The following is a 15618-nucleotide window of genomic DNA, read 5'->3' on the forward strand; positions in this document are numbered from 1 at the left end:
TGCCTGTTAAAAAAAAGACCATAATCCTACTTGTTACAATGGACATCTTCCCATCTTATGACGATTTAGTTAAATATAGTGTGTAGGGTACCAGCATTCGGAAGAGGAAAAGGAAAAAACTTCCTATGAGCTAGTTATACAATTATGGCATTTTATTTCCTGCACCGTCCTCTGAAGCATCTGATACGGGCCACGGGACACATCCAGTGTGTTAATTTCTGTTCCTGTGGAAGGATTTTTAGAGAGGACATACCTTGAGGACACCTTTATTACTTACTGAGCACAGTTTAATGTACTCGGTGATGTTCAAAGAGAGAAGATAACCTGGTACCTTCCCAAGCAATTTATAACCTAGATCAGACACAGGCAATATAGTCCAGACACATACAATGATACATAAGCTGATCTTATTTTGAAGCAGTGCTAGGTGGTTGATTTTGTTTTCTATGTTTATTTGTTTATCCCCCAATTTTGGTGGATTGGTGTTGAAAAGCTCTAGAATAAAAGTGTGAGAAGTCCAAAGACATGAGGAGGTCAGAGTGATGAATTTCCCTGCAGGGTATGGATAGGGAGCTGTAGTTCAGTGCAGAAGGTAAGGGATTTGAAGAGATGAGTGATCTGGTCAGAGTGACTAATGAGGGAGATGATTTTAGAAACCACCTTTTTGCTAGTAGCCTGGAGCCGGCTGAGCTGAGATGCCAGGAGGAGCTGAATGCAGCAGTCTGTTATGTTGGAAGGGGTTTTGATCTATAGACAATAGCAGACCTGGTTAGAGCTAAAAGGTGTTTTAAGCACCCTTCTTACAGGATAAATGGAAAGCGCAATGAAGCGAGCGAGATAGCCGGAGATGATAGAAGCTAGTACCAATAGCAATAGGGCCATATGGCAAAGCCTGATCAGAAGCTAAGCCATGTGTGGGTTCCCTGATCACAAACCCTGAAGCAAGGCGGTAGTTTGACAAGCTGTGTTTGTTATGAGAAGCAGACGGGGAGAAACACAGCTGTGTGTAAAAACAACAAGGAGTCCGGTGGCACCTTAAAAACTAACAGATTTATTTGAGCATTCGTGGGTAAAAACCCCACTTCTTCAGATGCATGGAGTGAAAATTACAGATGCAGACATAAATATACTGACACATGAAGAGAAGGGAGTTACCTCACAAGGGGAGAACCAGTGCTGACAGGGCCAATTTGATCAGGGTGGATGTAGTCCACTCCCAATAATAGATGAGGAGGTGTCAATTCCAGGAGAGGCAAAACTGCTTTTGTAATGAGCCAGCCAGTCCCAGTCCCTATTCAAGCCCAAATTAATGGTGTTTGTTTTTTTGTTCAAGTATAGCTACTTTCAAATCTGTTATAGAATGTTCAGGAAGACTGAAGTGTTCTCCTACTGGCTTTTGTATGTTACCATTCCTGATGTCTGATTTGTGTCCATTTATTCTTTTACGTAGGGACTGTCCAGTTTGGCCAGTGTACATGGCAGAGGGGCATTGCTGACACATGATGGCATATATACTATTAGTAGATGTGCAAGTGAATTAGCCTCTGATGGTGTGGCTGATGTGGTTGGGTCCTCTGATGGTGTCCTAGAATAGATATGGGGACAGAGTAGGCAACGAGGTTTGCTACAGGGATTGGTTCCTGGGTTAGTGTTTCTGTGTATTTGCTGGTGAAAATTTGCTTCAGGTTGGGGGGATGTCTATAAGTGAGGACTGGCCTTCCTCCCAAGGTCTGGGAGAGTGAGGGATTGTTTTCCAGTATAGGTTGTAGATCGTTGATAATGTGCTGGAGAGGTTTTAGCTGGGGGCTGTTCGTGATGGCCAGTGGCGTTCTGTTGTTTTCCTTGTTGGGCCTGTCCTGAAGTAGGTGATTTCTGGGTACCCGTCTCGCTCTGTCAATCTGTTTCCTCACTTCCCCAGGTGCGTATTGTAATTTTAAGAATGCTTGATAAAGATCTTGTAGGTGTTTGTCTCTGTCTAAGGGATTAGAGCAAATTTGGTTGTAATCTTAGGGCTTGGCTGTAGATAATGGATTGTGTGATGTGTCCTAGATGGAAGCTGGAGGCATGTAGGTAAGTATAGTGGTCAGTACGTTTCCGGTATAGGGTGGTATTTATGTGACCATCACTTATTTGCACTGTAGTGTCCAGGAAGTGGATCTCTTGTGTGACTGGTCCAGGCTGAGGTTGATGGTAGGGTGGAAATTGTTGAAATCCAAGTGGAATTCTTCAAGGCCCTCCTTCCCCTCGGTCCATATGATGAAGATGTCATCAATGTAATGCACGTAGAGGAGGGACGCTAGGGGCTGAGAGCTGAGGAAGCCTTGTTCTAAGTCAGCCATAAAAATGTTGGCATATTGTGGAGCCATGCAGGTACCCATAGCTGTGCCACTGACTTGAAGGTATAAATTGTCCCCATATCTGAAGTGATTGTGGGTGAGAGGAAAGTCACAAACCTCAGCCACCAGGTGGGCCGTGGCCTCATCAGGGATACTGTTCTCGACAGCTTGTAGTCCATCCTCATATGGAATATTGGTATAAAGAGCTTCTCCATCCATGGGGGCCAGGACGGTGTTTCCAAGATCACCACTGCATTGTAGTTTCCTCAGCAAGTCAGGGGTGTCGCGAAGATAGCTGGGAGGGCTGGTAGCGCAGGGTCTGAGGAAACGACCTGGCACCACCCTGAATATCAGCCTGGTGCTTTGCGGGGGCACCATGACCCTCACCCCAGCAGCAAAGAGAACAACTACAGCTCCCTCTGCTCCCCCAGCCCTGCTCCACCCCTGCCACTTCCCCCCGCCTCCTCCCCCAGCCCGCCCCTGGCGCTTCTCATCCCCCTGGTCCCGCCCCCACCCCAGCTCCTTGGCACACCCCCTGGGCCCTCCTACTTACTCCCAGCTCTTCCCTTCTCTGCGCCAGTGCCTGAGTTCGCTCCTCCTCCGCTGGGGGCGGAGTCTCTGCCTGCGACGCGTCACTGGCTTCCAGGCCCCACCCCTGGGCGCTTGGTGATGACCCCCCTCCCCCCCGCAGGCCTTCTCGCGCTCTCCCTGCCGAGGCCGAGGCGCGGTCAGCAGGAGGTTACGTCATCAGGAACGCGACAGTTTCTGGGGCGGCGGCGGTCGTGGGAGCGCGGCGCGTGCGAGAGTTGCCCGCACGTGCCGCGGCCGGAGCCATGAGCTGCCCCGTGACTTGCGCCGCCTGGGTGCGCAGGGGGGTCGCCAGGGCAACGCCCGACAAGGTGAGATCCCGCGAGCCGGGGAACGCGCCTCTTCCCTGACCCCACCCGCGCGCGCGCGCGGGCCGGCGGCCGCCTCGGAGCTGCCCGCGGGGCGCCCCCCGGGGCAGGGCCACGGTCCGTCAGCGCGGCGCGTCGGGCTGTGCGGACCCGTCCGGGGCTGAGCGGGGAGCGGGGCCCCGCGCTCCCCGGCCGCTCGGTCTCAGCGCGTTTCCCCTTCTAGGTGCGGCTCAGCGCGGAGGAGCTGAAGCGGCTCATCGGGGAGGCCGCGGAGACGCTGCGGTGAGTGTCCGCCTTCCGCGGGGGGGGAGGGGGAGAGAATCCCTCCGCGTGCCCCGGGCAGGGCCTGCCCGACCAGGCAGTGGCGGATCAGGGCGCCCGGGATAAGTTTCGCTGCACAGCAGCATGGGCCCAACCCCGCCGCCGTCCCCACTGAAGCCCCCTGGCCTGGAGGTGCGCTAACCCCGGGCTGGCTGGGGGAAAGGGATAGGAGCCCCGGGTCTGCCCTAACTGGGTGGGGCTGGACCCTGCCCGCTGGCAGTGCGGACTCAGGCAAAACCCACTGAGTCCTGACAGCCTTCCAGCACCTGCCTATAAGTCTCCTTGAGCAACAGATACGTTGTCCCGTAGTTCGTTGGGAAACAATCCCAGAGCATCTCCGCACAACAACAGCGGGATGTGCCCCCCCCCCCGACATGCGTGGGTGAAATCTGGGTGTCATTCCCCCAGTTTAACTGTGCAGTGTAAGCATGGCCTTGAGCAAGCTGTGTGTGAGTTCTGAGGCTGGGAAATGGGGAGATTACTCGTCTGTACTTGCTTATTGGTAAGGAGTATTGTCAGCTCTTGCAATTACACAAGTCTGTCAACTTTCATGTTAAAAAAGAGAGAGTTTCTAGCCCTGCTGATTGTGGAGCAAGGCTTGAAAATGTGACCCCCCCCCCCCCCCAAGACTCAAAAAAACAGAAGACAAATACAAGGAATCTCATACTTATTTGTAATGACATGATTTTTAAACCCATCTCTTGATTTTTGGCTGTCTGATTCAAGATTTTTGAATGTTTGGAATTGCCAATACTGCAGACCTGAAAAACGGTTGATGTTAAATAAAGAATATCTATATACCAGAGGTGGGCAAACTATGGCCTGCGGGCCACATCTGGCCCATGGGACCATCCTGCCCAGCCCTTGAGCTCCTGGCCCCTCCCCCACTGTTCCCGCTTCCCCCCGCAGTTATGCCACCGCGCAAGCAGCGGGGCTACGAGCTCCTGCCACTCTGAGTGGTATGGTAAGGGGGCAGCAGCGGCAACAGTGGGGGTTTAGTAGGAAGTCCCGGGGAGCAGTCGGGGACAGGGAGCAGGGGGTGGTTGGATGGGGCGGAGGTTCTGGGGTGGTCAGGTGTCGGGGAACGGGGGGTTGGATGGAGGTGGGGAGCCTGTCAGGGGGTGGGGGTTGTGGATAGGGGTTGGGGCAGGCAGGAGACAGGGAGCGGGGGGGGTTGGATAGGGGGTGGGGTCCCGGGGGACCTGTCGGGGTGGGGTTGTGGATAGCGGTTGGGGCAGTCGGGGAATGGGGGCATTGGATGGGAGTGAGGTCCCGGGGGAGGGAGTTAGGGGCAGGGGGTCCCGGGAGGAGGCAGTCAGGGGACTATGAGCGGAGGGATGGGGGTTGGGTGGGTCTGAGGTTCAGCGGGGGGCAGTCAGGGGGCGGGAAGTGAGTGGGGGTGGATAGAGGGCAGGGGCCAGGCTGTTTGGGGGGCACAGCCTTCCCTTCCCGGCCCTCCATATAGTTTTGCAACTCCAATGTGGCCCTCGGGCCAAAAAGTTTGCCCACCCCTGCTATATACGTTCATTGAGAAATAGCACACCACTCATTTTACCTAGGTGGAAGGTAGCAGTGTGTGTTTGTTAGAAATGATCTTCTGGTCCCCAGTGCCACTGGGGCTCTGCATTGGTGCAGTGGTCTGTCAGGACAGATCTGATTGCAGGGCCTGAGTACCATGAATTCCATGTGCATTCTGGTGAATGTTGTCAGCTCCTCTCCACCTGATCTCAGCTTTCATTTTTTAAAAGTCTACCCTTTTCTTTACAAAGACAGCTTTCAAAATATTAAGCAATTACCATACTTGTAAGTTCTAATGGCTGTCCCTAAAAATTGCAAATTGTTATTTCTGAATTTCTGGTCTTTTAGGAGTGTAACCTTTAAGAGTTGCTTTCCCGTCCCGTTCCCCCCCTCCCACCCCCCCCGACTTTATAATTCTACTATTGTTACCAGTAGCTTTGCACATATAAATGTAAACTGCATGCAACTTTTTCTTATGGATTCTCTCCCCCATCCCCATTTGAAAAGTATGCAATGCAAGATTTGAGGAGCCTTTTGTTGGTAATTATGCATTTTGTTAAAATTCAATGTGGAAGCTTAGAGAATCGCATCTAACAACTGAAAATGTACTTTGTAGAATTCATTAGAACTCCAGTCATTTTATTTCTATACAAAGATCACAAGTCAGATTTAAATTTAGAACATTTAATGATTCTGCTACCAATTTTTACTCTTCTTATGGGATAAATGTCATATGAAGGGCAAGTGTTGTTTTATAAAACAAGTTATAAAAATAGCTCTTCAGCAAGCTCTTTCAAAACTGAAAGACCTTTGCATTAGATATAGTTCTATTATAGACACCCTTGATCTTTGTGCATTGGTGTCAGTGGGAGTTCTGAATGCAGGCTTAGTAAATATGCCCACTTAGGAGCAGTCTCTCTCGTGGAGTTCTATCCAGTGTTAGCAGAGTGTTGTATTAAAAATAAAAATTTAAGAATTGTTACATTGCTCAACCTGCTCCTGTTCAGACCTCTGCATTGTATATGTTGGCAGAATCTGAATCATTGCATTAGGGAAGGAAGCTTTGTGAAAGTTTAGGGTATTTGGGATAGTTTTTTTTTTTTTCCTGTAGCAAATGTGGTGTGAAGCAGGTAAATCTGCTACAGATACTTAACTAATGAAGTATGTGCTTCTTTTAGAAGGAAGCAAAAAGAATTGTTGGAGCCACTGGAGTCTTTCAAAGAGTGGGTGGGGGTGGTCATATAAGGTAGGAAGACATTTTTAGCAGCTGCATTTTGGGTGGATGAATCAGGGGATGTGATTTTGTTGTTGGGGATACCAGAGAGATTACTGTAAAGAAAACAGGCTATAATGAAGGCATAAATGAGAATTTCAGCTTATGGGATATGGAGGGAAGATCAGATCTTCAAATGTGGTGGAAGAAAGAGCAACATTTGGATATAGTCTGGGGTTGTGTGGAGAACAAAAAAGAGGAATCAAAGATCAAACACACCTATGTGTAAGAGGGAGGATGATAGTGTTATCACAGTAATGGAAAGGGTAAATGAAGAGGCGTTGGGACACTTTAGCCATTTAAAATTAAGTCGTATTCTGCCAGGAACACATACTAGAGAAAATTTCATTGGTAGGCTGAAATGCAGGTCTGGCTAGGAAGAGACAGGAAAGGAGTGGAAAAATAGCTCTGAGAGTCACTGGTATAGAAACAATAGTTGAAATCATGTGAGCAGGTAAGTTAATATACCAGTGCCAGTCCCCAGAGCAAGTTAGTGAAAATGTTCCAAACTCTTAACCGACTCTCACACTGATAATTCAGTGAATGTTTTTTCCTTATACAGAGAAGAAGCAGATGAAGAAGAACATGGACAGACTGCAGAAGACGGCATGGATGTTGCTAGTGGTGAGACAGCTGAGCCTCCTCAAGAAGATGGGGACCAGGAAGAAGACACTGAAAAGCTGAATGATGATGAACTGGCAGAGTATGGTTTGGATAAATATGATGAAGAGGAGAATACAGGTAATGTCAATCTATTTCTCCTGTCAAAAGTGCAGTGTAAATGAAGAACCATGTGTTTCTCTTTTAGGTTAGGTTAATGCACTTATTGTGAAACTGTCATATAGCTTTACAGTTTTCCTCAACAAGTGCCTTGAAATTCAAGGTTTGAAAGGCCCACTTGCCCAGATTCAAGTACAAGTTTGGAGAAAGCTGAGTGGGGCTAAGGAATGGAGTAGCTGGAGCTATTGGCCCTGTCCATGCGGAAAAGGAACTAGGCAGAGAGCTGTGTTGGTAAGGCGGTAGCTCTCTTAGGATATATCTACATAGCCCATGGCAGCAAGCTTCCCAGTCTGGGTCAACAGACTCAATCTGGCAAGGTTCATGCTATTGCTGTAAAAATAGCTGTGTCGACAGTGCTTTGAAATTGTGGCTCTGGCTCTGATGCCTAGGGAGCGGGGTGGATTTCAGAGCCCAAGCCACAACTTCAAAGCGCTCTCTATACAACTATTTTTAGAGGGCTAGTGTGAGCCCTGCTGCCCCAAATCTGTTGATCCAGGCTGAGAAGCTGGCTGCTGCAGGCTATGTAGACATACCCTGATTTGGAACAGCAGCTCCCCTTATTGCAGTTCCGGTGCAGAGGAGCTGCAGTGTCTTGGAGCATGTTTCTACCAACAGTACAGGTTTATTAGGGAGTTTCCGTTACTTAGGTTTAGAACCTATACTTAATTCATTCTTACGTTTTTGAAACAATGTCCTGCTCTTATATGGAAAGAAATGCTTCATTATAGCTACAAGTGCAGGAGTTCCTAGTCTGATAGCTCTATTACAAGTATGGAAAAAAGGGTTGTGTTGTCTCATATATTCAGTGATCACAACTCCATTTATTCCAGGGGTGGCCAACCTACACCTGAGAAGGAGCCAGAATTTACCAATGACATTGCCAAAGAGCCACAGTAATATGTCATCAGACACACACACACACACACCCCCTCCACCGTTTCCAGCGCCTCCCACGCACTGGCAGCCCTGCTGATCAGCACCTCCTTCCCCTCTCCTGATCAGCTGTTTCACGACATGCAGGAGGCACTGGGGGGGAGGAGCGAGGGCATGGCAGGTTATGGGGAGGGGGTGGGAAGGGCTGGAGTGGGGGCGGGGCCTGTGGCAGAGCCAGGGGCTGAGTAGTGAGCACCCCCCGGCACATTGGAAAGTTGGTGCCTGTAGCTCCAGCCCTGGAGTCAGTGCCTATACAAGGAGCTGCATATTAACTTCTGAAGAGCCACATGTGGCTCCGGAGCCACAGGTTGGCCACCCCTGATTTATTCCTTTATTCCTTCCCTTCCTCTGAAAAAAGCCACTGTTGTGCTTTAGCTATGTTTGGTCCAAATATTTTTGTTGCTTTATTGGCTTGAGAAGGAAAGTGGTTGCCACTAACTGGGCTGTCATTATATTTTTCTATATATATAAAATACACCCAGAAGAAGAAATATTTACATGCATGTGTAATATAAATTCTCCTTCTCCACAGTCACTTGCCAAAAGTTCACTACTGTGCAGTTTCTTAATTTGATTTTTTTGTTTAATAATTAGTGCCCCATTGTAATGATGCTGGTTCTCGTGTGACCCAACTGAGAGTGCCAATTCTGGATGAATTGCTTAAAGCAGGGCAGTTACAGCCCAAGGCTGGGGTTTTTCCACCTCTAAGGCCAACCAAACCAGCCAGCCAGAGAGGACTTTGGTTTTACCCCACTGGCTTACCACAAGTCACACAAGTAATTCCCTTAGACACTCAGTTTCCCAGTATCACCACCAGTGCCACTCGTTATGGGGACAAATGGTTATGAAAACCAATACCCCAGTAAAAGAAAAAAGGTTCTCTCGATCCCAAAGGACCAAGCCTCAGACCCAGGTCAATGTACAAATCAGATCTTACCCTCAAATCACGCTGTTGCCAATCCTTTAGAATCTAAAGATTTATTCATAAAAGGAAAAAGATATAAATGAGAGCTAGAATTGGTTAAATGGAATCAATTACATACAGTAATGGCAAAGTTATTAGTTCACGCTTGTAGCAGTGATGGAATAAACTACAAGTTCAAATCAAATGTCTGGAGTACATCCACAGCTGGGATGGGTCATTCATTCCTTTGTTCAAAGCTTCGGTGTAGCAAAGTTCCTCCAGAGGTAAGAAGCAGGATTGAAGACCAGATGGAGATGAGGCATCAGCCTTTTATACTCTTTTCAAGGTGTAAAGACACCTCTTTGTTCTTACTGTGGAAAATTACAGCAAAATGGAGTTTGGAGTCACATGGGCAAGTCCCTGCATACTTTGCTGAGTCACAAGGTGTATCTGCCTTCTCTCAATGGGTCAGTTGTATAGCTGAGGTCCTTAATGGGCCATCAAGCAGGCTAGGTAGAGCTGACACCAACTTCTCTGGGGTGTCACCCAGAAGCATAGCATAAGTTTGAAATACAGACAGTATGGAGCCAATATTCATAACTTTAATTACAAAAACGATACACACATGTAGACAGCATAATCATAACCAGCAAACCATAACCTTGTCTTAGACACCTTACTTGACTCCCTTTATACAAGATTTGGTGCCACTACAGGACCTTGGTTGCAACAATTATCTATACGGTCCCAGATTACGTCAATAATGTCACACCCATAATTGTTTGTGATACACTGAAATTTTCATTATAGATGCTGTGAGCCTTGGAGACACCTTAGCCAGTCTTACGGTATATGGGAGTAACGAACGTGATCCTTACGTCACTATTAAAGATACTGTAAGTTTTTTTTTAAATCTTGTGCGGTCTTTCAAGGTTTCGGCATATTAAATAGCATAAACAAAATATTATGTACAATTTTCAAAAGTGCCTGTGGGACTTAGGCTCCTAGATGCCTAAGGCTATGCCTACATTACAGACTTTGGTTGACACAAATTAAATTGTCATGAAGCCCCCCAAATTATATTGCTTGTGTGCGTGTATACTTGGCTGCTTGCATTAACGCAGAGCATACTCAACAGGAGTGCACCACGCTTTGCAATCCTAATGTGCTGCTGTCTGACACAATGCCTTCTGGGAAATTTTTGCAGTATGTAGTGAGATAAAATGACTTGCCCAGGGATCTTTGGGAACTAGGAGCCATGCATACGAGCAATATAATAACTTGAATGGCTTTATGCCAATATGCAACTTCCCTCATCCATATGTCGTAATTTTTGCACCTTTTTAAAAATACCACAAACCTGCATAGCACTTTTTGCTATCTGTCGTCTCTTGACAGAAGCAATAAGCCTGCACAGCTCTGCACTGGTCTCATGAACATTGCAAATGCAGGATGCACGATCCTCCAGTATTTGCAGACCCATAGGAAGAACCATAGTGATGGGGGATGTGACTTTTTCTTTGAGGACATATTGTTAAGGACATAGCAAAAAACAACTCAGAGTTGTTCATGGTGTTCACAGAGCATCTGCAGACCCTGGAGCCCCACTTCTGGGCCTGGGAAACAAGCACTGACTGATGGGATAACATCATAATGCAGGTTTGGGATGACTAGCAGTATCTGCAGAACTTTGGATACGAAAGGTGGCGTTCCTGGATTGGCATACCGTGCTCAGCCCAGCTCCCCAGCACATGGACACCAAAATAAGAGTTTCACTGATAGTTGAGAAGCAAGTGGTGATCACACTCCTGAAGCTTGCAATGCCAGATTGCTACCAGTCAGTGTGAAATCATTTTGGAATCGGAAAATCCATGGTAGGGGCCATTGTCATGCGAGCATGTAGGACCATTAATTGTCAGGTCTGTGATTCTTGTCAATATGCAGTACATTGTGGATAGATCTGCAGTAATGGAGTTCTCTAATTGCAGTGGGGCATTGGGATACTTCACCGGTATCAATGTGGGCTGGTTGGGGAAGGTGCATGAGGCTTGTATCTTTAAGAACACAGGATTGTTCAGAAAGCTACAAGCAGGAATGTTCTTTTCCAACAGGTGGATTATCATTGGTGATATTGGAATACTGTAGAGATCCTGAGGAACCAGGCCTACCCCTTTCTTTCTGGCTTATGAGGCCATACACTGGCTAACTCCACAGCACCAAGGAAAGATTCAACTATCACCTCAGCAGGTGCAGAATGACAATTGGCTGTGCTTGCAGTAGATTGAAGGGACGCTGGCAGTGTTTACTCACAAGACTGGATCTCAGTGAGAAAATCATCTTGATGGTTATAGCTGCCTGCTGTGTACTAGATATCTTCCCTAGTACTCTTCTTTCTCCTCTTCATCAGAGTCAGGCATTTCAGGGAAGTAGAGGGGGCACCCTTCAAGGCCGCCACAACAGCAGCAGCTACCAATAAAACAGACAGATGTATCATTGGATTTACAGCCACAGTGGAAAGTGACGGATATGTTTCAAAACTTCCCTTATTTTCATAAATTTTTTTAATAAGATATGCTTATTGACACTTCAGCTTTGGAGTGCCTCTGCATAGCACTGCTCTTCAGCCCGAGCCATAGTGTGTATGGCCTGCCAGGAGCGAGGATGGGAAAGAAGAAGGGCATTAAGATTTTTTTCGGTTGCATGAAACAATATTTCGGTCCTTATTTCCATGAGTATAGGGCAATGGCACTGAAGATTGGTACTATTTTCCCCAGGCAGTGTTGATTTTAGCTGATATCTCACTCCTGAAGGTAACACAGGCACAGAATACAGCTGCTGCTGGCATTCTGAAGCTGCCTGCCGCTAGCTGGTTGACCGCAATGGTGCCAGGCGAGCTCATCAGAGAATGGCATGGGAAAGTGTCTAACCGCAGAGGAAGAAAGAAGACTGCTGCTCTAGAAACCTTCAGAAGTGGATTGCAGAGGACCTCCATAAAAATTTCATTGAGATTTCTCAGAAGGATACAAGGGACATCCCTGTAGATGAACTACCTGCTCTGCATGCCCTCCCCATACCAAATCCTACAAGGGAATGAAAAACTGATAGCAACTCTACCTCTGTTTTACTGCTACCTATACTTGTATGAGTAAAACAATGAAAAGTCTAAACCTATTTCTTGTTAACTTGGGCATGGGACGGGTGTCATCTTTACATTTAAACACTAAAGAAAAATGCATGAACGCACTTAAGCAAGGTTCCTTCCCCTTCATCTGTGTTACCAGCTTTTCCCGTTACTTTGGGGTAAGCTCATTTATTAGGGTTACTCTTCTGGGGAAGGGCATCTGTAATTCTATTAATGTACTGCTTGTGTCAGTTGTGTTTTCATATGAAGCTCTACTGCTCCCTTCTGTAAGTCCTGTCCCAATGGAACTATCTTGCAGGACCTAGGTTCCCCAGGGCTGGGTTCCTCCAGCCCCAGAATCAGATGAACACACACATATTAACAAAGCAAGTCTGAGCAGGCTGGGTCGAACAGCACTTTCAGGCTGCCACCATTATATGCTCCTGTACTCAGTCTGGGTCGAGCAGCACTTCCAAGCTGCCACCCTCGTATGTCACAGGTTCAGTACGTCCCTACCCCCACTGTCACGTTACAATTGTACTGGTAGTAACCCACTTGATGAGCAAACCCCACAGTATTTTTGGGCGCTAAAGGGATCGTTAGCTTAGGTAAGAGAAGCGCTGCAGAGTAAATGGGGAAGCTAAAAACAGAAGAGTAAAATTCAGAGAGAGAGAGAAGCAACCAGCTTAACCATATAAGTTAGTTATTGAATAATAGTGATAACTATACAAGGAGAGCCTAAACCAACATAACAGTTACATTATTAAAGGTTACAAAAGTCATATATAGAAAACTACACCTGATCAAACAAGTCAGGGTTAGAAAGTTATACCTGAGGTAGAAAAGAAAACAGAAGGAGAGAGGGATCTCACCAATCCATGAAGCTTGAACTAGTCGGGGTTCTCAGGTGATGGTGGTAGCTCAGGGTCCTGAATGCTGGAGACAGGCAGAGCCCCCAGCATGATCAGTCAGGAGAAGATATAATCCCATTGGAACTGATGTAGAGTTTGGATCCATGCATCAGAACACACTTGAGCATGGGTAGGGGTTTCTTGTAGGGAAACAAGAATGGTTCAAGGGAAAACTAGATTTGTTCATGGGTAAACTGATGACTCAAGGGTTTACTTTAGGCTAGACAATAAGGGCTGATCATTCCTAGCTATGGGTGGTATTCCTTCCAGGGAGCTCACTATGCAATTCGGCTGCTTCTGTATTTTGGATATTGATCAAAGATTTATTACTAGAATTGGTCTGATAACTGCTGAGCTGGGTGTGTGCAGGTGTAGGTTCATTAACATCTGGAGCCGAGATCCCCCAGGATGCAGCGTTTCCCTGCTTTTCTGGTCGCAGAGTTCAGTGCAGTTCTTGCCTTGGAATCTCCTTTCTCCATTCTGTATGCAAATGGAGATGCCTCCCTGTACCATCTTTGATGCAGGTGAGGCTAGGGGAGTTGCCATAATACTATCATCCTTGGCAGGAGGGGTCTAGGTGTGTCTCCCACCGCCTTTTACTGCTCTCTGCAAGTCTTTTCTCTGATCAGTTTTGGTTCAAGCAAAGGCTTGGACCGGGGTGGGGGGGTGTCCTTCATGAGTCAAACAGGCTGGATACTGTGCCCTGGTTCCCCAAGATCACAGAGCTGACTGGTATCATCGGGCTCATCCATCCTGGGTTGCCATGACCAGCTGGACTCCCCTCCTGCCCCTCCATGTCCTCGTCGTCTCCGTTCACAACAGGGTTCTCTGCCTTGGTCTGTATGGTGCCAGTGGTGTCTCTGCAAAGTATGGCATGGAGCTTGTAAAATCTGCAGGTCTGTAGCTCGGCACCCGATTGATTGTTAGCCTCCCTCTCCTTATGGTATGTCTTCTGCAGTTCCTTCGTTTTCACATGGCACTGCCACTGATCCCTGTCATACCCCTTCACCTAAAACCATGTGTGATCTTTTCATGGATGCCCATGATTCTATGCTGGTCCATAGCTGTGCTTGCACAGCCTCTTCTCACACAGGCCCAGGAGATCCAATACTTGCTGTCTACTCCAGACAGGTGTGTGTCTAGAGCATGCAGATGGCTTGGTCAATTGCAGACAAGGGGATACTGCCTAGTGTTCTTGGTAAGCTCGGCAATCAGGAGAAGGCATTTAAAAATGTGCAGTGTTTTAAGGAGGGAGTTGGCTTTTGGTCTCTGTGACCCCTGTAGAGTGGAGTTAACAATTGTGACTAGAACAGTCATTGTCTGGCATTGTGAGACAGCTGCTGGAGATCTGTTAGGATTGACATAGGTCACACAGCATCTGCACTTGCTCCATGTCAACTTTTGCAGCTCAACGCCATCCAGGGAAGTGGTTCTACTGCATCACCTTAACGGGGTGCTTACGTCATGTGGGGACTAATTTAGGTGTAGATGCACACACACATAGGTTGACACAAGGCGATTTACATTGACCTAACTTTCTAGTGTAGACCAGGTCTTTAGTCACATTTGAAAATAGGACTTAAACTCCTAAGTCACGTAGGCACTTTTGAAAATTTTACCAGTTGTTGTCAATGTTCCCTCTAATTTTTCTCACCCATGTGCAGAATGAATTTTTTGTTACGTGCACCAATATGGAGGTGATGTGTGATGCATCACCTCCATATTGGTGCACATAACAAAATTAATGTGGCGGGGTAGGGCTCGGGTTTGGAGTGTGGGAGGCGGCTCGGGGCGGGGGCAGAAGGATTCGGTGCTGGGGTGGTGAGGGCTCTGGGGTGGGGCTGGGGATGAGGGCTCTGGTTGCGGGTGCGGGCTCTGGAGTGGGGCCGGGGATGAGGGGCCCAGGGCTGGACCAGAGGCTTGGGGAGGAGAGCTCTGACTGGGGGTACAGGCTCTGGGTCGGGGATGAGGGGCTTAGGGTTGGGCCAAGAGGGTTGGGTTGCAGGGTGGTGAGATCTCCGCTGGGGGTGCAGGCTCTAGGGTGGGGCTGGGGATAAGAGGTTTGGGGTGCAGTGGGGCTCTCCAGGGCTACAGTGGGGAGAGAGGGGTCAACTGCTCCCTTCCAGCAGCACCTGGGCTGGCGGGGAGAGGCTCCCCTCCCCCGGCTGCAGCAGGGCTGGACTCGGGGAGGGGACATCTCTTTCCACCACAGCCCTGAGCGCCTGCATAGTGCTTAATAGGCAGCTGTGCGGCCGCGCAGCTCAGAGGGAACTTAGGTTGTTGTGTCTGATCAGTTTGATTACTCTTACTGCTGGCCTGTTAATTTATTTTCCTGCATAGTTTAGTAATTGTAACAGCAACATTTTGGGAAGTCATTCAATTTGAAAATATGCACATGACTTTATTTTTTTTAACATAGCACTGAAAGGAACATGGCTGATTTGGGGCTTTTCTACACAGGGACACTCAAGAAAGTTAAGTCAAATTAATTAAAGGTGTGAAGTAAAAACACATTACAGGGCATTAAACTCCTGTGTGGATACTCTCATTCAGAAGTAAAGTGGCCATAGTTTTCTGTAGCTGAATCCCAAAGGGATTTAACTACTGTGCTTTCATTTCACACCT

General features: G+C 47.7%; 1 protein-coding gene across 1 annotated transcript in view; it reads left to right on the plus strand.

Annotated features, from left to right (window-relative positions):
• Positions 1-2953: 2953 nt before the first annotated feature.
• PWP1 (PWP1 homolog, endonuclein) overlaps positions 2954-15618 on the plus strand; it is a 40097-nt gene continuing 27432 nt past the window's right edge. Inside the window, exons 1-4 of the mRNA XM_038386124.2 lie at positions 2954-3235; positions 3456-3514; positions 6907-7085; positions 9772-9857. Of these exons, the coding sequence (XP_038242052.1) occupies positions 3170-3235; positions 3456-3514; positions 6907-7085; positions 9772-9857 (390 nt within the window). The 5' untranslated portion in view covers positions 2954-3169. The remainder of the gene's footprint in view (positions 3236-3455; positions 3515-6906; positions 7086-9771; positions 9858-15618) is intronic.

This window comes from Dermochelys coriacea, chromosome 1 (assembly GCF_009764565.3).
Source record: "Dermochelys coriacea isolate rDerCor1 chromosome 1, rDerCor1.pri.v4, whole genome shotgun sequence".
Classification (NCBI taxonomy): Eukaryota; Metazoa; Chordata; order Testudines; family Dermochelyidae; genus Dermochelys; species Dermochelys coriacea.